This window comes from Gymnodraco acuticeps, unplaced genomic scaffold (assembly GCF_902827175.1).
Source record: "Gymnodraco acuticeps unplaced genomic scaffold, fGymAcu1.1, whole genome shotgun sequence".
NCBI classification, from domain to species: Eukaryota; Metazoa; Chordata; class Actinopteri; order Perciformes; family Bathydraconidae; genus Gymnodraco; species Gymnodraco acuticeps.
This window is the reverse complement of record NW_022990966.1, coordinates 3,858,490-3,880,756: the sequence shown is the minus strand read 5'-3', so window position 1 is coordinate 3,880,756 and position 22,267 is coordinate 3,858,490. Positions and strand designations below refer to the sequence as shown.

Below are 22,267 nucleotides of genomic sequence, written 5' to 3'. Positions count from 1 at the left end.
CACACACACACACACACACACACACACACACACACACACACACACACACACACACACACACACACACACACACACACACACACACACACTCTCTGAAGCGTGCAGATGAAAGACTCTGCCCTAATGACAAGGTACCCTGTCCACTTAATACTTCAAAGATTGAGCTCGGAGGGGGGCCATGATAACCCCCCTCGTGCCCTTCCCTCACCCACCACAATTAGCCGAAATAACTGAAGCAGACCAGGAGCAGCCTGAGCCTCCGTCTGCATCTCCAAACAGAAACACAGAGGCAGGAAAACACTCACTGCAGAGACACACACACAATACATCAAGTGTAATCAGACACATGTGCTCATTTCCAAACACACATGATGAAATGACAGACAAATAAACAGAGTAGCACACATGGTAAACACACACTAATTAACATCAATTGTTCAAATAAACAGTCCTGGAATTAAACCAAAGTGAGTTATTTAAGGACATTTGGTTTGTCTTTTCACTGTTTCAAACAGACCAGAAAAACAACAGGTTGTTTCCAGACTTTCCACATGTTCACATTAGTATCTAGTGTCTCTGCTGTGACGTGTCTCCATGCTTTAATGTTCAAAAAGCTCTTTATTTGTCTCATACTGCCTGTGCTGCAGCACCTCTTTTCACCCTCTGTCTGAAACCAGAGCCCAGTCTGCTCTGATTGGTTAGCTAGACGGCTTTGTTGTGAAAGGACAACCTCTTAGAGATGTCCCGCCCTTAGCCTATCACGAACAATGTGTCGCATAGTGATGTCACTATGTTCAGGAAGTACACAAAGCAGTCCAATGGAGGCATTTCAGGCAGGGGGGGGGGGGAGGTATGGGAGGGAACACAGGGACTTTAGCCTTTACGGACCATTAACATGCATGAAAACCTATATAACATACTAGAAGAAAGGGAAAACCCCAAAAAGCAGAAAAGGACGTCTTTAAATAGTTGAATCCTTGTTAGAAAAGGGAGGTTGAAGGTAAAAAAGGTGACTGAATTCATTTGTAACCATAATTTGCCTTTGAGATGTTTTCAAACAGAAACATGCTTCTAGAAATTAAGATTTCCAAGCTTGCAAATGTAAACAAATAAGGTTAAACTTCCACAGCTAGGAGGCAGATTTTAATATAAGATAGCAGCTGGTATATTGGAATATGTTTGTGCCTCAAATTATTGTATCTCTGCGCCGACAGCTACAAAGTGGGAGGAAAAACAGATTTCCCTGATACCCATAAGATGCAGGAACTTCAGGAAATGACACTCATTTATGTTTGTGCTCCTTGACTATGAAACATTTCAACAACAGCTCTCATGTCAGAGATTAAGGGTGATGTAACCATGTTTTTTTCATGTTACAATTAGCTGCCCGTTTCAAAATGGCTAATGTGGGCTCATGGGTGGGGCAGAGATTAGTGAAATGAAGCAACACGGCCTGAGTGTTGCAATTAGCTTTTCTAAATCGTCCTCTTGTGCAGACCCATATGCAGGCACATTCATTCCTGTCTGATGTGCGAGTAGATGATAAAGTGTCTCGGTGCTCTGCAGTGGTTCCGATTATTCTCAGCAAATGAGATGACAACGGCTAACTTGATTATATATTAATCTGTGTTTTGTCCATCAAATCTCCATTTAACTTTGGTAAAGGCCAAGGTAATGTCTTTAATTGTCTTGTCAGTAAGAAAACATAAAAGATATGCGTTAAATATCAGTGTACTAATATAAAAGAGAGAAAAGTAGGAAACCTCTGTATTTGAGTAGTTGATAGCAGTTATGTTTCCTCCGCTGCAGATCTAGAAATTATGTCAAATTGTCATTTACACTTTCTGCAACAGGGAACAAAATGAATAGAATCCTAGATATTCACACTGTGTTGCCAGTAATCATTCAGAGAGGGTTGTTTATGGTGAACCAGTTGCATACTGTAAATTCAAAAAATGAGTATCTCCCCTCTGATCGCAAATATCCTCGGTGAGATCAGCCTCGAGTCCCACTGTCCAACAACTAAACCCTGTAATAACAGCCATGCCTCATCTTTAAATGCCCGTTCTGTCATTCATGGCCACATGCAGTACAATGACCCTCATGAAGCTCGGACTTGAAGAGGATGACTCAAGCTCACATCACTCCATAACAGAAGAACTATTTTTGAAAAAGAGACACATTTACAATCAAGTTAAGAGCGTGCGATTCAGAGAGTTGTGATTCATTCTCCTCTCCCTCTTAACCTCTCGTCCCCGTTGTGTATTCCCCTGATGAGATGAGGTCAGCGGCATTATTGGGGGACATTTTCATCGGGTTAATGGGTGCTCTGACCTGAGTGATGGATGTTTTACGGTGGCAGGTTTGTAACAGAGGCCATCCTTTATGTAAAAGGCAAGTGTCGTTAGCATTTTGAAAGGGTTCAGGGTCTTTCTAAAAAGGAACATGTACTGTAGAGAGGACTTGTTTTCAAAAGCATCTTTATTGTTAATCATTTCGGATTGTCATAAAAATCCATTTATATGAACGTTTCCAAGCTAGGGATGCGTTTTCTGATGTCATCTCTTAGAAATGATCATAGATTTACAAGTCGTTATTGTTTGGGTTATTTTTAAATCAATATATATATCATCATGAACACTGATACTCTCAGTAAAAAGAGACATTTCATGTAAAATTATATAATAAAATAATTGTTTTATCATCATAATCCTTGTCTTCCTTTTCTGGCTTAAAGTCAAGGTAATAAGAAAGTAAACCTTAAAGCAGTAAAGTAAAGCGTCTAATTTCCATATCTATTCTGCTCATTTTCGGGTTCATGTAAGTTGTGTCTCTACTGTGACATGTCTCCACGCTTTAATGTTCAAAAAGCTCTTTATTTTTCTCAAACTGCCTGTGCTGCAGCACCTCTTTTCACCCTCTGTCTGAAACCAGAGCCCAGTCTGCTCTGATCTGTCAACCACGAGAGATACCCCATTAGTTAGGGTTGAATATAGCCATGCGTGTATAGTAACATGTGATGTAATCTGAAATGAGTCCCAGATCAATATTTATGGTCACAGAGAGGCTTCAATCCTGTGACCTTTAAGTTTCAGGATGTTGTCCAAACATTAGATCACCTCACCGCCTCTTCACTCACAACATCCATCCATCAAAACACACTTCACCTCCCCCTTATCCCCCCCAACCACCATAAAAACACAGGTTTCCTCATCAGCCCTGATGTAGCTGCACGGCACCATTACCTCACATCCATCACCGTCTCTGCACACCCAGATAAAGGCAGGGGCTGGGGGGGCGCCGAAAATCCTATAATTAAGTAATTATAGGAAACGCATGATGGATCCCCGTAGTTGTTATATTTTTGCAAATGTTAATAAGTCACATTGACAGAGGCTGTGATCACTCCTACGCTTGATTTTTTGTTTTGATTTACCATTCTAACCACAGCGGAAAAGCTCAGTCTGAATCCTTTAGGTACCTGGCTGCATGTGAACAACATTCACACTGACTTAAAGGGGGGGAACTGGAAAGGGAAAGCCCCAAAAAGCATAATAGGACCCCTTTAAAAGATAAAGCTGTCAATTTGTTTGTATTTTACCGTCTAAGTCCCAACACATCAATGAAAATCAACAACGAAAGCATCCTACCTAAAACTATTGTGTGTTTACATCCAAGATCAGAAACTTGTCATTGCTTAAATATTCAGAAAAAGTCATCAAGACTCAAATATTGTAACTCCTTATACTTGTGTAATCTCCAGGCCTCTCTTCACCACTTGCAGCTGGTATGGTAATGCTGTAATGCAAACGTAAAACATATTCTTCCTGCACGCCTCTGTGCGCTGGCTCTTGTTCGGTATCAAATTCCCTACAAGAGTCTTCTGTTTGTGTTTAAAGCCCTGCATGTTCTGGCCCCCAGCGATACTACAGAACTGCTGCCCTCATACAGTACAGCCGCACCTCTCAGATCTGCTGATCAAGGGCTGGTAACCATCCCACGATCTCGCCCCCAAAACTTTCTGGAGACAGGGGGTTCTCTAATTAGGCTGCACCAGGATTTTGGAAAAGTCTCTCTGAAAATATAAGAGCTACAACGTTTGACTCTATTTTAGAGGATGTTAAGGACACCATTGAAATGATTTTTGACTTTGTTTGCTTTCTACGTATGATGGTTTGTTTATTGTGCTTTTATGCAGGAATTTAATTATTCATGTCTTTGCTCAATTATATTTCTTGAAAAGCACTTTAAAGCTTGGGTATCAAAGCCTGACATCTTCTTGCTCCATGACAGAGCCCCACGGTTGTCCAAGAACTATTAAAACACATCAATGAGCCACGCTGTTGCAATTGTTGGCTTGTTCCACCAGTATCATTAAGACACAAGCTAGTGTATTTTTACTCGAAAACATAAACACGGTCCTGTAGCCCTAACACTCGCTAAAGAATCAAATGTGGATTAATCCGCCACTGAAAATAGTCCTCAACAAATATACTTTTCCCTCCTGTTTGTTACAGTGTAACTACACTGACCAGCTGTTAAAGGCAGTAACTGTGATTATTCTTTGCTATGAGATTAAAGCCATAGTTAAGGGTTAGAATATGTCATTTGTATTTCAAGTCTTAAACATACCTATACCTCATAGTCGGGCAGGATCTCTCCAAAGGGGGGTTCGTTTAGCATGAAACACTTGAAATAACTAAAGGATAAGTTAAAAAAGAAAGTAGAAAGAAAGTGACGTCAGAGAAATCTATTTCTGCTAAAAAGTTAGCAATGATTGAGAGTCAGACCTAAACATTCCAGATGTGTGTATCTCACACTGCACTGGAACTTTAATTCATGTACCTGTTTTTAAATGCCATTTTATAATATGTTTCTTAATGCTCTTAATGTCTTTCATTTTTGTAAAGCACTTTGAATTGCCTTGAAAGGTGCTACATAAATAAACTTGCCTTGCCAAAACGACAGATTAAAAGTACATTTATTTATTAAGGAAAATATAGTGCTACTTGTTAAAACTTTGGCAAACTTTTTCTCAAATTCTAATAGTCTTACGATTCATGATCTGAGTCTAAATCAAGTGTACCATGCCTTCTTTTGCTCCTGCACTAAACACAAACAACCCTCCAGAGATACACGATTGTGCCAACAAGAAAAACCCAACTCGCAGTATTTTGGCACCAATCCACACGCTAACCACCTCAAGGGTTAAGAAATTCGACTACCTTTGCCGACACATTCCCTGCTCTGCGGTGTTCTAAAAAAAGGGTGAAACATAATAGGGGATGGCAAATTTCACACACCGCTCAGCCAATTTCATCCTGGAGCAGAGTTAATAATGACAATTAAACCTGGGAGAGCATTCTTTAACTTGATTATGGGTTATTATGGTGTTACAGTAGGTACCAGACACAGTCAAGAATGAACGGTATCTCAGCAGCATTCATAATCAGATCATCCTCAGAGGCTTCTGCTGCTTCCAGAAAGAGGTTTGCTCAACCAAAAAAACAATATGTTTCCTAAAATAAACACCAGATTCTCTTGGTACTGTGTGTTCAGTAAAGATTTAATAAATAAACCCGCCATCTTTCCTCCCCTTCTGCTTGGATCATATTCATGACACATCAAAAATGCAAAAGGGAAAAGTATAACAAAGCATGAACAGATGACGTCTCAGAAAAACTCATCTAAAAACAGAGCAGAGAGAAACTCGAGCTATTTTTTCCCCAACAAATGAGATTGTTATGCCCCAGAAATCAGCCATCTGTGACAAAATGGAGAAAAACTCTGATCTAGTAAATCTAATTTCTAGTGAAGTGATACCAAATGTGATTGTTCAGCCTGAAAAGGGGGGTATCTCGTATGAAAGATACAGTGGTAAAGTAGATTACTCAAGTACTTTACTTTTAGATCCGAGTACTTCTCCCACCCCTGGCTGGATGAAACAAGATGAAAAAAACAAAGCTGCACCCACCGTTCTCCTTCCCGTCTTTGATGCAGCTGCTGATGGACTCGGGGAGGCCGAGCGTGGCGGCCGTGGGCATCGGGCCCAGGATGGACTCTAGCGATGGGGCTTTTCTCTTTGGGATGTCCCCCTCAAGCTCCTGGTCGTTCTGCTCTTCCTGCCCCAGCTTCCTCTGCTCCAGTTTCAGCAGAGCCTCCAGTGTGAGCTCTTCCATGTCTTTGCCAAAGTGCTTGGCCACGGCCTTAAGAACGTCCTCTTCTTCGGTGTCCTCACACTCTTCAGTCTTAGGAGTGGAGTTGGGTTCCTCATTTACAACGACTGGGAGAAGGACAGAGATCATTATGGAATCAAAGTGTGATGTATGCTACGGGTTTCACTAAATCAATTATTTTTGTTGTTTTGTTTATAAAAAGGTTGGTATAGTGAGAAATATGAACAACCAATATTTTCAGAAACATGGTCATGTTTCATGAGAAATGTGTCCTTGTACAAAACTGCATGTTTTCTAAAAATTACAATAAAGTATTTACAATGCCATCTCTTATTATACACTCATTTTCTTTTCACTAGTCCCTTGGGATTAAAAAAGCAGAGTATGTTGTAATGTGTAATTTGCTAGGTATAATTATAAATCTACATTTCAGTTTCCCAATTAAAAACTAAATAAAAACAGTTTTATTACACTTAGAACCACTGTTGTTAAAAAGATATTGATGAAAATGCCTCAAAAGCAGTGAGATAAGTTTGTTTCCCAAATCTCTGAGAATCCAAATGCTGATAAATAAATCACATGCAGACAAAATAATTGGGATCATAATTCTGGCCATCCTCTCGCGGCCCTGGTGTCTAATTAAAAAGTGTCCTTTAATCAGCCTCAATTAAAATGTCCTCACACAGACTTCAGACCACAAGTCACAGAAAAGCAAGTGGATAATCAGCTGGAGAAGAAACGAGATGCCGGCGGATCTGAAAGCACTGCAGCAGCTGGAGGAGCAACATGCCTGAAATCACTGACAGCCTGCGACCCCCCCCTACTGTGTGGAAACAAGGGTGTGTGTGTGTGTGTGTGTGTGTGTGTGTGTGTGTGTGTGTGTGTGTGTGTGTGTCCTTGATACTTATTATTGCATGACCTCATATTCGTTGTTCTTTTTATTATTAGATGTTTAGCTTACCCTCCTTATAATTGGAATCATGTTTTTTTTGTTTTATTGTTTCACTCATGGCAATGGAGACAAAACAATTCACAAAACATGAACTTTAAAACGTTTTCTTCTCCGTACCTTCTTTAGCGTATGCAGCGTACACTCCTCTCAGTTTGGGTCGTGCGCACTCGAGCTCTGCGTCTATTTCATCTTGGTAGCCACTGATCTCATCTGTTGAAGACGATAAGAAAGTTAAATTATTCCTGAATCAAAAACTTTACATGCAACATTAAAAAGAAGAAAGTCAGATGCAGTAAATCTCCCCATTTCCCTGAAATGATTGTGCATGAAACACGCAAGGAAAGGAAATGATACTTCTCTTGTGTGCCAACCCTTTAAATTACATCTCCTATAATAAGGATATAATATGTGAGCAATGCTACATAATGTAGGGTTAATTACACGTCGTGCTGAAATGAAATCTTGTAAAAAAAAACAGGGAGCCGTTTCCTCTCTATGTGCAGAGCGTTTCGGTTTCTTCTCTCGCTTTTACCACATCCAACACTGATGTGCATTTAGTCGAGGTCAGCCAAGTGGCAGACACACTGAGAAAGTGTTACCAAACCTGTCTTTGTCAGAGGATTGAATAAGTCTGGCTGCCCTGAACATAATTCATTTTTATAAAAGGATAAAAAGCAAGTAGTCTGAGAGTCTAGTTGCCTTTGATGTGATAGCAAACAGACAAGAATATCGCATTCATACCTTCCACTTCATCCATCTTCTTTCTCAGCTCGATCTCCAGCTGCAGGGAGGCACACAACAAACATTTTTATTAGTGACTTCAGGGTGAGGGAATTACCGATAAAACATCTCAGAAAAGAACAACATCATAACACAAGGACCGTGCATGGTTGACGGCAATTTCCAGAAGTACTTTTCCTTCATTAACGTACAGAACACAAGGTATGAGTTTCATTTGCTGCTGTTGGCGTGAGACAATAGCATATATTTCCCTGTAATAATAATAACAATAATTCTTATATTTATTATAGCGCTTTATCAAAGACTCTCAAAGCGCTTTACAAATACACATTACACATACAGATCATACATGTAATGGTCATCTACTGTGGACAATACCCACAGGAGCAAATTCGGGTGAAGTGTCTTGCCCAAGGACACAACGGCCTGACGCAGTGGGGCGGGAGCGGGTTTCGAACTGGAGTTCCCCAACGCCCCCTTGATCTGATGATCAAACGCACAGACCACTGCGCCACCCGTCCCGTTACTGTACTGCTTAAAGTGATAATGAGACTCTTACAGAAGATCATTTTGTTCTTGCTCTTGTTACAAAAAAGGTTTTTAGCATAAAAATATTTTTAAAAAGAAAGCTAAGTTTCTAAAGCATTCAATAATATGTTTAGGACTCAGAGGATTGAGAGTGTCGCATCAACACTTTATAGTGATCACTTGGCAGAAACGTCAAACTTTACTGAACCATCACAATGAGAGCTGACCTCGTGTTGAGACTTTGTTTCTCTAAAGTTTATCTAGCATAGCCTTAAAGTTGCACTTTTGGACTTGAAAATCTCAGTTTAAGCGTGGATTAAAATAGCTGTTTTTTTGTACCTGAATGTGTACCTTTGAAAAATACAAACCTTATTTGATTTTAGCCTCGACCATTTGTTTACAACGTTTCATGAAGCCCAAAATGTATTTCCTGAAGCTTATTGGCTAAAACCTTTAAATTAGCAGTTGTTTTTTATTAGAATATATACCCATTAACTTTCTTGCATAAAAGTCTCATGTCTGTGCTGTAAATATCAAGTAAAGAGTAAAGGTAACCACTAGCCTGCCCACTTCTTTGCTAACTCTCTGTTAAGTGTGGGGATGTCAAGAACATTGATCCTTGACAGGTTTACTTTTGAGGTTAATGTTCTCCTTTAATTATTGAAAAAAGGCTGCAGGCTGTAGGTAATCATAAGATGAAATGTGAATATTCCCTAAGGGGAAAATCTCATAAGCAATTGTGAAAATCTATAAAAACATAGATGAAAAAGTGTGGATCTGTTCATTCATACATTTTTGACTTTCTTCTTGATCAGACCCTCTGTGAAGCAGGGCGGGTCACACTCCTGCTCCAGATCCATCTTCATGAACTCCTCGATGGTCAGCTGACTGGTGGGCGTGTCCTCAAACTCTATCAGTCTGATGCCGGAAAACAGTAAATGTTAGGTTAAAATGTGCCAATGAAAAGAACCAAAAAATAAAAATAAATCCACTAATGTGTTCACTGTAGGATAGTTTGGTACATCAGCATGAAAAAGCTAAACATAATGAATCTTGTGAAACAGATGTGAGAAAAACCATCATCTTCAATACTTTTACAGGCAAAAGGTTATTTGTAAATTGTACAACTATCAAATGTTATCCATTACCAAAAAAGTGAACTTTTAAATGAGAAAGGTTCAAGTGAATAACATCAAGAACTTGAACCACCCACCGTTTTCTTAGCGTGGATTCACACACTTTTACAACGCCGACGATTTCTTTGATGGTGCGGCGAAAGTCGTGCATACGAGCGGCTACAAGAAGAGCTAAAAACAGAAAAAATACAAATACAAATGGATTAAATGCAACGTATTGGTTAGTCCGCACCACACCAGCTCCGTCTTAACACATCACTTATAAATCAACATGTGTCATCCTTACACAAAAACCCAGAAAGTAGAGGTTTCGGTTTGTCTTTTATTGAACTTACATATGTCGGCATCCACATTTTTCTAAGGATAAGACGAGACAATGGCGAGATGGCAACGACTTTATCAAACACTGACTATATCAACATGCAATCTGAAAAAGACGAGCCTAAAATGTAGTTTAAAAAGTAAAAACGTTACTAAAAATGTCTTTATTATCTTCAATTAAAAAAGAGATGTAATAGAGACTGTGCTTTGGTGAAAAGAAAAAGAGATTATATTTTGACAGACTAGACGGAAATGTTAAATCTGATTACTTGAAAAAATACTAAAATGTCAACCACTTTCATTGACAAAGATAAAGTAGTCACAGTTTTATTGACTAAGACAAGACAACAATTTGATGACTTTTAGTAACTGCAGCTCGACCAATACCAGGATGAAGTTGACTAAATATGAGGAAAACTTGTTGACAACAAAAACTAATACACATATGACTGTATATTGACTTTGGTTGGTTCTCTGCGTGTTCACCTTAAAGACTGAAGGAAAAAGACGACCGGGTCCCCCCCCCACACACAGAAACACTTTCTAAAAGGAGTAACGAGAACACTAATATTATGCAATGAGTTGCAGTGCGAGCCTTGAAGGGGAACAGTTACATAACCGTCATTAGAGTTGCCTCGCTCAAGAGCCTGTTAAAAGATAGATGCTTCCACTTCTACATGCACACTTCCAACAGCCTTTAGGACTGAAGCGATAGCTTTTCGCTCCGCTGACAACTCTCAAACATTTGACTGCCCTTACCTTAAAACCACAGAACTTCAAAGTTGCTGCTTCTTCTCAATTTGTAGTTAACTTTTATTTAGTTTGACTCATGACCTTCAATATTTTCTTGCAGATGCATGTTTCAACTCCATCAACAGCAATATTTAGGAAGTTTCCCTTTTCCATTTGACTGTACCCTTTTCAATGATTTATGATGGGGAATTAATTATTCAGGCAATGCAGCAGAAGAACAGAGAATATTGAAATTGTGAGCGTAAACATGAAGCCCCGTGATTCGATTTCAGGACGTCTTAGCTGCTAATGCATCAAAGACGAGGGAAGTCGGGTCGACACCGGCGGGACACAAGAAGCTTTGAGCTCAGCTATTTCACATAAACTCAAACAAAGACGATGATGAGCAGGAAGGAAAATCAACAACTGCCGTAAGTTTCTATCAGGGTAGCCTCAAACACTCATCTTTTTGGCATGGTAGTGAAAAAGCCAAGATACATTTGTTAACCCAGTTGGCAGCAACAACCGTGAACAGGAGCAGATAAATCCTGTCATTCACTTGCGCCTCTCACAGTGTTACGGAGCAGGCTTGCCCTCGAGTCAATGCACCTGTGTTACATTATTGATCTGTTGGAGGAAATTCTCATTTCACTTGCCTTCCACAGGAAGAGGTCAGAGGGCAGCTTCAGATATAGAGGGAGAACACTGCAGCAAACAACGGTTTTAATGTTACCTACATATTATTGATCATGGGATATACTAACTGATGAACTTGCACAACATAAAAAAAAGGCAATTAGAGTAGAAACAAGGCTTATGTGATCTGTCCAAAAACAGTGTCTCACCAGAAGAAGAGTACATGAAACGACAACAATTCTCTCTTCAGATCTATTTCAGGACTTGAGGAAATGTGTCCTTGAAAAGCTTAAATAGATTTCACAAGTGCCAACCATCAGGGATTCCTTCGCAGTCAGGGACAGAAATATGTCACAACATTATAATATCTTAGATATGGAAACTATTTTATATTTACAAATGGAAAAACTTCATTTAAAAGGTCCATGTGTGTGCGACACTAGCTTTTGTCTCCCTTACATTGAAAGACATATGTCGACTCGGGCTAGCTAACACAGGAATTTGTGCAATTAGCATTAATAACACAAACCGCTCTTGCAGCTAATGACAATAAACTGTAAGTGGGTCCTAAATTACAATACGGCAGCATTAGTCAATTCCGGACATTTATTTAATGTAAGTAACAGTATAAACTTCATAAAAAAGTGTACCTCGGCTTGAAAAGGTTGGAAGACGCTGGTCTAGGTCATCATCTAATGGTTACCTGCTCCACAGAGTCCCGACGGCCTTCGTCCCGTGTGCATCCAGTCCCTCTTCATCCTCTGCACCAGCCTCATCGCCGTCATGGACACGTCGTGGTTCTTCTCCCCAAACTCCAGCAGCTGTGCGAAGCGAGGGATGTACAGGCACGGGTCTGATGGAGACAGGAAGGGCTTTCAGTTTTAAACAAGCAGAAAGAAGACATGCCAGGTGTGTGTGATCTTTTTAGTCGTTCCTTCAAAATCTGGTGCACTTGTTGATTGAGGTACAGCTGCCAAGTGGATTCTGTGATAAGACCTTTTCTCTTTGTCTGCATCTCATAGTATAGCTAGAAAGATAGGTAATGGACAAGAAGAGGTCATGGTAATTTCATGTTGTTAGTATCAATCAGATTGTTTGGCTCTGTGGGCAAATTCTCTTAAGATGACACTTTAACTGAAACTATCCAATAAAGAACCTGCGTGTGAGTCCATGTGACTTCTGTTTACAAGCCCCAGTTGGCGTCTGAGAAGTAAACAAACCAAAAGCAAAAATGGAAACCTTACTAATCAAGTAATCAAAAAAAGTTATCTTCAGCCCAAATGAAATGCTTAGCGTCTGCTTTGAATTCATACTGATTTAAACCAACTGGCACCTGTGATCTTCCCAGTATAACCAGTATCCCATTGCTGGCTGCTAATTAGCTCCACTGGAGAAACTTGAGGATTAGCATTTAGCTGAAGTGCACCCTGAAGCAGCCTGTTTCTCATTCAGCATCTCTGTCCAGATTTTCGCAGCTGGCGAAAGGATTTGAACGGGCAATCTTCCAATCACAAGCCTTTTCCTTCTCGAATGTCTCTGAGAAAGTTGTACAGTGTGTCATATCAAACTTTATGGAAAATACTACAGCGTATGAAGAAGAAAATTATGAGAACCACCTGCGTTTGCCATGAAACCGGCTTGGCAGGTGGCCGTTTGACCTCTAAAAAATGATTTTACCATGCTAATCGAATCGAATGTTTCAATTAGGAGGAATCATCTTTCTGCTGCAACCGGGAGACAAAAAAACTAGAGGTTCGTGCCCCGGCAATGACAGTGGAGTCAAATATCTTAGAAGTCAGTAGCTGCGTTTGAAGAGCGGTCCAGTGAAAAGCTGGTAGAGCCGGCTGGTAATAAGATCCAGGCCGATCCCTCCTCCCCCCTCCGCACCATGTAATGATACGTCTGCAGCGCTCGCCATCACTGCTCCAACTTTTACTGAGTGTCTATAAACGCTGGCCCAAGCAATATCTACATTTATAAAGAGAGAAGTGGCTGTTTAGGCAGACGAATCTACCCCCAATCCGCTTTCACTGTTGAGTATAATCAATCTGTGATGCTGAAACAGCCCAGGAGTCATTCTGTGATGGAGAGCTGTAGTTTATTTTGTTCCGTGTCCCCACTTTCCCCTCAACCTGCTTCTACTTCTGTTCCCCACATTACCCAAAATTACTCCGACCACCCCCAGAGAAAGGCTGTGAACTCTCTCCATTCAATCAAATGTGGGAGCAGGGATGCATGAATACCATTAAAGTGTCATCCTTCAGCTGTGGGGAAGCTTCGCCCTACCCTGAAGAAAAGCCGAAATGAACTTGGAGCTGCAATGCATTCTGGTCTTTTAAAAAAAATTGTACTGTGGGTGAAATAAATTGTTCCCCGAGTTTGCTTTTTCTCTGATGGACTTCTTCCTATAGCTGACGTTGATCTGACGTTCAACATCAAACAAAGAGAAGCTGCAGAACACCTGAAACCAACATTTTAGATCACACAATGAGATCAAACACCAAAAAATGGCTAGACATTTTTGAATATGATATTGCATTTCTTTGGTTTGTGATCAATATAAATAACATAAATACGGTCATCAGTTCGGACAAGAAAACGTCTTTAATTTAAGTCTTATAACTTTACTGTTTTTCTACACCCTTTCCTAAGGGCACTTTGTTCAATTAATTTTATTTGTATACCTTTATGTTTGCTTCTACTTTTGTTATGCTTTACGTAAAGCACTTTGAATTGCAGTTGTGTTTTAAAAATAAATGTGCCTTGCCTTAGTTTTTACATGGTAAAAAGCAGAAATGTATTGATTGTTTGCATACATTTTTCTTGTAGAGATCACAGAATGAAGGGTGGGTTTATGTGTGTTTACCAATATACAGGGGTGGATTGCAGAGATTATATATCTTTCTATTGTTTTTATTTTTCTGTAATTTTAGATGATATATTTGTTTGCACCCTTTGGCATTTAAAATGTAGATGTCTTTAAATTGTAATTATATTATCAAAATGACATAAGCTTTACATGGGCATTGTTTTTCAGAGACAGCATTAATACATTATTTTCAGATTTTCTTTGTCTAGTGAAAAGTCACATTCTGAGGGTTGGGTAAAGTGTATTGTTATTACTGTGTATTAACAACAAGGTGCAATAGTAGTGTGAGTTGTTTATTCTTATGTAATATGTAATTTATGTCAGTAGAAATAACTAAGAGGTTTGTGATGTTCTATGTATTACTTCTTTAGCCCATTTTCCTGATTATACTCACATAATTTTACTTATCTAACATTTCAATGCATGATTCTTGTACCATAATGGACTATTTTTATTTTGTGGAACACTTCCTACAACATTGACATACATTTATTTCCTTTAAGTACTTGTCTTATTTCTCCTCATTAATGTTCTGGACTGCAAGGTCATCTTTTTTACATTTTATTTGTATGTTTCCACCGGGTCTAATCAGCGGGACAGAGGCGGAGCGGTTTGATCCCGGTGACGCACTCTGCGGAGCTGCCGGGGGAGGTGCTCCGGCTCTTTTTACGTCACGACCGTGCGTGAATCTGATTGGTTCTCAGCGAGCCCTGGGCGTCCGTGTAGATCACGACGAGAGAGAAAAAAAGCTGGAAAAATAGAGCAGACCTTAAAAACTCCCTACAAATGACTATTTACCTCCGATACGAACGGCCGCAACAAAACATCATAGCTGGCTTCGTTTCGCTCGACAGTCGGTGCAGATAAAGAGGGGAGAAATAACGGTGAGGATTAACGCAGAGGCGTAAAAATAAATAAAAAGGGATTTGAATACCAGCTCCGGATTACCCACTCGCTGAAAAAGGGAAAACAGGGATGAGGTGACCGCCAGGAAACGGAGGAAAAGTGGTCGAAGTAAAGGACACCAACGGTTCTTCGCGTATATTTCAATGGTTGTCGTGGAAACTTCGCCGTCAATGCAGTTTTAAATCGGCGTTCGGATTAGTCGAATTTCACCCATAATTAAATTTGACACCGAGCAAACCCCGCATCAGTTAGTTCATTTCCGACCGAATTCACGGGATATTTAACACTATCGGTTGGTTGTGTCGATGCCAACGGTAGACTGCAGGTTGCTCCATCATGGCCGGATCATGAGGTGTTTGACTTATCTACTGCTACTTCCAGAAACACTGAAGAAGTCAAAGAAGGTCAGCAAGCTCCCGGGCAGGCTGCCGTTATGTTATGAGATCCTGACACTGTCCCTGACCAGCAAGAAGAAGAAGCAGCAGCAGGAAGAGGAGCAGGAGAAGATGGCTGCGGAGTTGTACCCCGCCGCCAACACCAACCTGTCCTCCAGCGGCACCACGGTGGCGGACACCGAGAAGCTCAAGGAGGTTCCGGTGAGCCAGGCGGGGAGCAGCGCGGCGACCACCCCGACCACCCAGCAAAACATCAACAACAACAACGTAGACCCCCCGAGCTGGCCGTGCAGCCACCCCACACTCCGAGAGAGGTAAAATACTACACTAAATAATCATCTTTTTGTCAAAATCTCCAGGAAAGCTGGAGGACATTTCCAGTGGTGGAAAAAGTATTCTTTACTATACTGTAATAATACCACACCTGTACAAATACTAACTTTCAAGTAAAAGTACCAAAACCACACTGAAAATACTCAATTTCAAGTAAAAGTACTACATCTACGTATTTAAGTATGATTGGGAAAATATACTTTAAAGTAGTAGGAGTAAAAAAGATTCATATACTTATATACACACAATACTTGAGTAAATGTACATATTAACTTTCCACCAGTCATTTTCACGCTTCAAGTAAGCAGATAATATCTCTTCTCCTGCAGGGATGTGTCAAGGGGATTAAAAAAGACCATAAAGTTCATTAAAACCTATTTGAAGTAACGACAGACCACATTTACAACGCTTTGCTAATATGATAGTAAAAGTACAGCACCGTGGCTATACTCACACTTTGGGATAGTGGGGTTTTATTTTGAAAACCATTCCTGCAGCATCTATTTTTACATATATGTTTTCCAAATGTGCCTAAAAGCATTGATTACAGTTAGCATTCCGTACTAGCCACATACTGTGCAGAGCTATATCAGAAGGTCGATTTACAGATTTACATGTATCCAATTTGGATAATCAATTAACCATTTAAGGACCAAAAACAGTCTGTTTTGATGTATTTTGTGAAAGTAGTTTCTTTTGGGTTTGGACTGATGGTTGCAGAAAACATTGGCAAACTGAGAAAGCGAATTGTTAGGGAAAGAGATCATTCACTGAGGCTTATTCCTGAAAACTGCAACGCTTGTTTTTTTTAGGAATGCCTTGATGTTTAACAATGAGCTGATGGCTGATGTCCACTTCATTGTTGGCCCCTTGGGGGGGTCTGAGAAGGTTCCAGCACACAAGGTATGGAGTTTTAACATGTTAAGAAGTTGTGTTTACAGCAGTGCTACTGAAAGGGAGCTACTGCTGCTCCTTTATTGAACTTGAGAGTGATTCTGGTTGCGTGTCTCTGACGCATCTGTCTGCTCCTCCCTCTCCCAGTATGTGCTGGCCGTGGGAAGCTCCGTCTTCTGTGCCATGTTTTACGGCGATCTGGCAGAGGAGGATTCTGAGATCCATATCCCAGATGTGGAACCTGCTGCTTTTCTAATTCTGCTGAAGTAAGCCACTCACCATCCCTCACACAGCCAACCAGAAGGAGAGATGACAAGCTCAGTCAGTGTCACTTCAAAGCATATTATTACTCATCCAAAGCTAAGCAGAAGCGAGTGCCAAAATGCTGGGAGCGCCTGAGAGCAGGGGTAGCAGCACACTGCTCTGTAATTGCTGGTTTTCTCAATGCTCTTGGTCCAACTAGAACATTTCCCCCTCTTTTTACTCATCTACAGCCTGGCAATTTTCATTGAAGGGTCTGGTAGTTATAAATATCCTGCCTTTGTTGCTCTTCCAGCAGCATTGGCTAATCCAGCACCATAGATTGTAGCATGTCAGGGCTTTCATGAAAGACCCAGGATGAGTTTAGTCATCACAGAGTCCCGATTATGTAAAAAGTTGGTTCTATAATGCATCTTATAAGTGATATTAAAATAAAGTTGTCTCTCCAGCAATGCCAGTAAGTTGAAGTTCTTTTCATGCACATGTGATTAAAAGGTTATTTTGCTTCTCCAGGTACATGTACAGCGATGAGATCGACCTGGAAGCAGACACGGTGCTGGCCACCCTGTATGCCGCCAAGAAGTACATAGTTCCTGCACTGGCCAAGGCCTGCGTCACTTTCCTGGAAACGAGCCTGGAGGCCAAGAACGCCTGCGTGCTGCTCTCCCAGAGCCGCCTGTTCGAGGAGCCCGAGCTGACGCAGCGCTGCTGGGAGGTGATTGACGCTCAGGCTGAACTTGCGCTCTGTTCGGAGGGCTTCTGCGAGATCGACCAGCAGACGCTTGAGATCATCCTGCGGAGGGAGACGCTCAACACCAAGGAGGTGGTGGTGTTTGAGGCGGTCATGAACTGGGCCACAGCACAGTGCAAGAGACAAGGTTTGGGGCCCACAACCCGCAACAAAAGAGAAGTCCTGGGCAAGGCGCTGTTCTTAGTGCACATCCCCTCCATGAGCCTGGAGGAGTTTGCTGACGGGGCGGCGCAATGTGATATCCTGACACTGGAGGAGACGCACAATGTGTTCCTGTGGTACACTGCAGCGAAAAAGCCAGATTTGGAATTCCCTCTGACGGAGAGGGAGGGCTTGGCACCTCAGAGGTGCCACCGCTTCCAGTCCTCGGCCTACCGGAGCAACCAGTGGCGCTACCGCGGCCGCTGCGACAGCATTCAGTTCGCGGTGGACAAGAGGATGTTTATCGCGGGTCTGGGGCTGTACGGGTCAAGCGGCGGTAAAGCGGAATACATCGTCAAAATCGAACTTAAGAGACAAGGGGTGACCCTGGCGCAGAACATGACAAAGTTTTTGTCGGATGGGTCGAGCAGCACGTTCCCCGTGTGGTTCGAGCATCCTGTTCAGGTGGAGCAGGACGCCTTCTACACGGTGAGCGCCGTGCTGGACGGGAACGAACTGAGCTATTTTGGCCAGGAGGGCATGACGGAAGTGCAGTGCGGGAAGGTGACATTTCAATTCCAGTGCTCCTCCGACAGCACCAACGGGACCGGAGTACAGGGAGGACAGATCCCAGAGCTGGTGTTCTATGCGTAAGCTGGTCTGGACTGCAGATGGAAAATTAGGTTTATCCTGCCTCCCAGCCTTTAAAGTAATGTAGCATAAAAGACACTTGACTGATGTCACACTAAATGGCCTGGTTAGTTCTCAGAGAGACTATTTTAAGAGTCAAGGAGCTGTTGTTTTATCTTATTTAATTTAATCTTATTTTTTTATTTAAATACTGGGTTAACGTTATTTGCTCTGATGGCTGTGTTGAAAGGCTGCGGCTGCTGTCGAAACAACATTAAAACAGTGATTTGTTGTTATGTAATCAAGCTGAGCGCCACAACTGGAACAAGTTGGGACTGCTTCAAATTGTGAACTTGCAAGTCTACACCATGTTGTTACTATAGTCTACGCAGCAATGTTTCACCAGGAGCAACTTTATGTAGTGTTATGATTCAAATGCAAAAAAAAAGTAGAAATCTTGTCGAGAACAGAGTTGTTTTGCACTTCAGAGGACGGCCTCAGAAACATTGTGTCTTTTGTAAAATACGATTTAAATGTGAACAGCTTGATGCTGTTAGAGATGACAGATGTGTTCTGTATAAAAATGCTTATACACCTGATGATAAAACATAACGGTTATAATGTGATTGAGGCTTCAGATGTCACATCATTGTGGGTGAGGGGATTCGAGGGACTGCAGCGCCCCCTGGGTACTGCAGTGGGAGCTACACCTGGGTTTTTAACGAGAACATAAAGTTCTTGCAGCAATGGATGGATTAGTCACCAGGAGTCGGTACAGTACAGGGGCCAGAGGAGTCGTTTGGGCCCCTCAGCAAGAGCATCTTTTTAAAGTCACTGTTATAATCATCTAGTTGGGAAGTCAGAGGGCTCAGTTAAAGTAGACATGCTCCTGTGGTGTTTTTACCCAGATCCTTTAACATTGAGCAACTGTGGGTCAAATTCAGATTTATTCATGAACGTTTTGTCCAATGTAACCCAAGAGCTGCACATACTTAACCTACAGTAAACCTACATAAGCACTTGATATATGCTTATCGATATTTGATGGGGATGAAGCAATTTAACAAAGTTTTATTATAGCCTTATGCTCCTTTTAACTTTGACACTATTTAAGTAAAGTCACTTGAATATGTTTAGCAGCTGCTTACAGACAGTAGAACTTGCTGACTTAACCTACAGAAAACCAACATTAATATTAGTAAAGGATTTCAAATGTGTTTGACCACAGTAGGACTGCCTGCTCTTGGTCAAAGAGTTAAACTGACTTTTATGATCTCAGTGGATAAAGATTTTGGACGATGGATCATTTTGTGTGCTTTTTTTCATACCGATTGAACCATTTAGAACAAACGTACGGGCACATATCTGGTCAACATAATATTTAAAGTGGTGCTTTTGAATGGTTCCTGGAGAAAATCAGTTTTACATGTCTTCTGATTCAGTCAGCTAATCGATAAGTCGACAAAATGGTACGAGTCTTAGTTGAACAGACAGGGTGAGTCTTAGTCAGCAGAGTAGCTGTGCTTACAGCCAACATTATATAGTTGACAAATTCAATCCCTGGAGTACTTACAAGTTATTTACCTTCATTAACATTATTAACATTCACAATTTCCAGCTAGTAAAAGTGATTTTCACTGTTTTTAAGAGTTAAGACATTGTCATTTCAGCATTCTTGGGTATTGGAATTTAGGACGTCATTTTGAAATCTGGGAAACTAGCAATATTTTTTCTGGTGATATTTACACTTACTAAAAATGGGTAGAAAAAGATAGATTAATTAATAATAATCAGTAGGCCTAGTTAAAGCCATATTTATAACAATGACTTATCTACCTAAAAGCATTTACCAAATTGGCTTGACTACAGCTGATTTTAAAGAGCTTAACTGCAAGTCTTGTAGTGAATCCAGTCACACGTTGTGAAGATAAATACAATGTGTACCTATAGCCGGGGCGTTGATGCAGAGCTCTCTTGACAGTGCGAGGAACGTTCTTCCCAAGATGAAGACGTTCACCTGTGAAGGAGAGAAATCTTTTTTTTTTAAATGATAAACAGCAAAGATAACACTGAAAAGCAAAGAGTGTCAAAACAAAACCTTGTGCTGCCCGTTAAGTCGGATTTTCTAACTGGATTTGGATGTTTACGTGATTCTGTAAGTGACTCCAGGAGCCATTAGATCCATTCAGAGCCACTTATACAATTGGAGCCCGAGCATCGGCGTGACATTAAGACCTCACCAATGTCTGGGTATGATTGACCAGGACTGGTGTGTTTGAGAGAGAAAAACATACCGTCAGGATTTTAAATAAGGTTGTTGCGTCATCGCCAGGTTAAGGGTTGTGGTTATATAATGATTTCATTTCAATATGTGTGATTAAAACCTGAGCTGGGGGCCATTGGAAAGGGTTTTCCTCCCTCGTTGCTCTTTTTATTCAATTCTAATCAAAATATGTTCCACTCAATTCCCCTCTGCACTCTCCCTTCCTGCATTATATTTCTTCAGATTGATTTCCTGTAACTAACTCACATTTCTGACCACATCAGTGTTTGGACTGTATGCACTTCTTTAAACTGTCACGATCATAAAAAGTCTTAATTTGAACTCAGCAATGTAAGCCACATTTCTGCCAGGGTATGATGTTAAACCAGTAGGGACGTTATAGCATAGAATTACTTATTCACTCACATTTTCCAGTACTTTCCAGCATTATATAAGCAATAATTCCTAATGATACACGTTAGTAAATGTATGCCAGAGAAGCAGCAGGACATGGATGGTAGGATTAACTAACAAGCATTTATCTATTCATTAAGGTCATTAAAGTTTCCTAGTTGCCGTTAGCTGCAGGTGTTACGGTGACTGAACCTCCAGAGAGAGGAGTATTTAACCACCTGATGCACAATCCACTGCTGAAATCACCTCTGGGTTAAGAAGTGTGTATCATTGGACAGCCTGCAATTAGGTCTGGATAATATATGTTATTCATATATCATTTCTTTGATTCCATGTTTCAAAAGCAACAAAAGTCAACCTAACAATATAGTCACGATATTTAGATTGCAGTATTTGATCATAAAAATCATCAGATTTTCTCCGTATGGCCCCTACCTGCATTCGGGTACAAACCTTTTAAAACTAGCATTACTGACTATAGCAAGCAAGAAAACAAATATGTGTTATACCTTCTAACGCAGGTTGTTACATACATTGTTAGATTGACATTCGAAAAAAACACAATCTATTCTTCCACCACTGCTGTTGTTGCAAATTCGATTTGTATTAACAATAAGGGGTTGAGGGAGAAAAACATGCCTATATTCCTTTAAATAGGAGAGCACATTTTCTAACAAAATACGTTTTGAAGCACTCCAACAAAAGCACTCCAATCCTACCAGCGAGGAAGTGAGATTGTGGTGGAAAGTGCGAAGAAATTGGGGTAAACTGGAAACTTCGCCTCCCTATTCACCCCCCCTCTATCTATGCCATCCAAAACCCCAATAAGCAGGTGAATGCAGTCAGGTTAAAACACCACTATCTCCACCCAAAGCTCCAGTTCACATCCACTAATATTAAGTGCCACATAATATATAAAAACAGGGAGACCTTGCACATGGCTCCTACGTCGAGTATTAAACTTGAAGATTTGGGAAATAAAACACTTTTACATTTCATTTATCTTTTATCCAAAGAAACTTGCAATAAGCGCAATCAACCATGACGACACAAGCTAAGAATCTTGCAAGTGTGTTAGCTTCAAACAACATTTCAAAGGATCAGATGAGTATGTCCCTTGTGCAGTTAAACTAGAAACCTGGTTTGTAGCAGGATGTTGGTGGAGGATGAGGGCGAGTGTGTCACCAG

The 22,267-nt window shown here is 40.8% G+C and overlaps 2 protein-coding genes across 2 annotated transcripts in view; one reads left to right on the top strand and one right to left on the bottom strand.

Moving 5' to 3' along the window:
• brf1a (BRF1 RNA polymerase III transcription initiation factor subunit a) overlaps positions 1-22,267 on the bottom strand; it is a 113,692-nt gene that overhangs the window by 67,029 nt on the left and 24,396 nt on the right. The window contains exons 6-12 of the mRNA XM_034235292.1: positions 20,347-20,419; positions 11,926-12,075; positions 9,611-9,704; positions 9,189-9,315; positions 7,870-7,909; positions 7,246-7,338; positions 5,975-6,283 (exon numbers count right to left, since the gene is read on the bottom strand). Coding sequence (XP_034091183.1) covers positions 5,975-6,283; positions 7,246-7,338; positions 7,870-7,909; positions 9,189-9,315; positions 9,611-9,704; positions 11,926-12,075; positions 20,347-20,419 — 886 coding nt within the window. The remainder of the gene's footprint in view (positions 1-5,974; positions 6,284-7,245; positions 7,339-7,869; positions 7,910-9,188; positions 9,316-9,610; positions 9,705-11,925; positions 12,076-20,346; positions 20,420-22,267) is intronic.
• On the top strand, positions 15,303-19,705 carry LOC117558852 (BTB/POZ domain-containing protein 6-B-like). The gene is made up of 4 exons (XM_034235293.1): positions 15,303-15,706; positions 16,538-16,628; positions 16,767-16,885; positions 17,394-19,705. Exons 1-4 carry the CDS (start codon positions 15,303-15,305, stop codon positions 18,424-18,426), a joined length of 1,647 nt encoding a protein of 548 aa, XP_034091184.1. The 3' UTR covers positions 18,427-19,705.

What these genes read in the sequence shown, in the direction of transcription:
- LOC117558852 (XM_034235293.1), top strand. Translation starts at nt 15,303, where the DNA reads ATGCCAACGGTAGACTGCAGGTTGCTCCATCATGGCCGGATCATGAGG. An exon ending in CACCCCACACTCCGAGAGAG is followed by an intron (nt 15,707 to 16,537) that starts GTAAAATACTAC and finishes TGTTTTTTTTAG; the next exon opens with GAATGCCTTGATGTTTAACA. An exon ending in AGAAGGTTCCAGCACACAAG is followed by an intron (nt 16,629 to 16,766) that starts GTATGGAGTTTT and finishes TCCCTCTCCCAG; the next exon opens with TATGTGCTGGCCGTGGGAAG.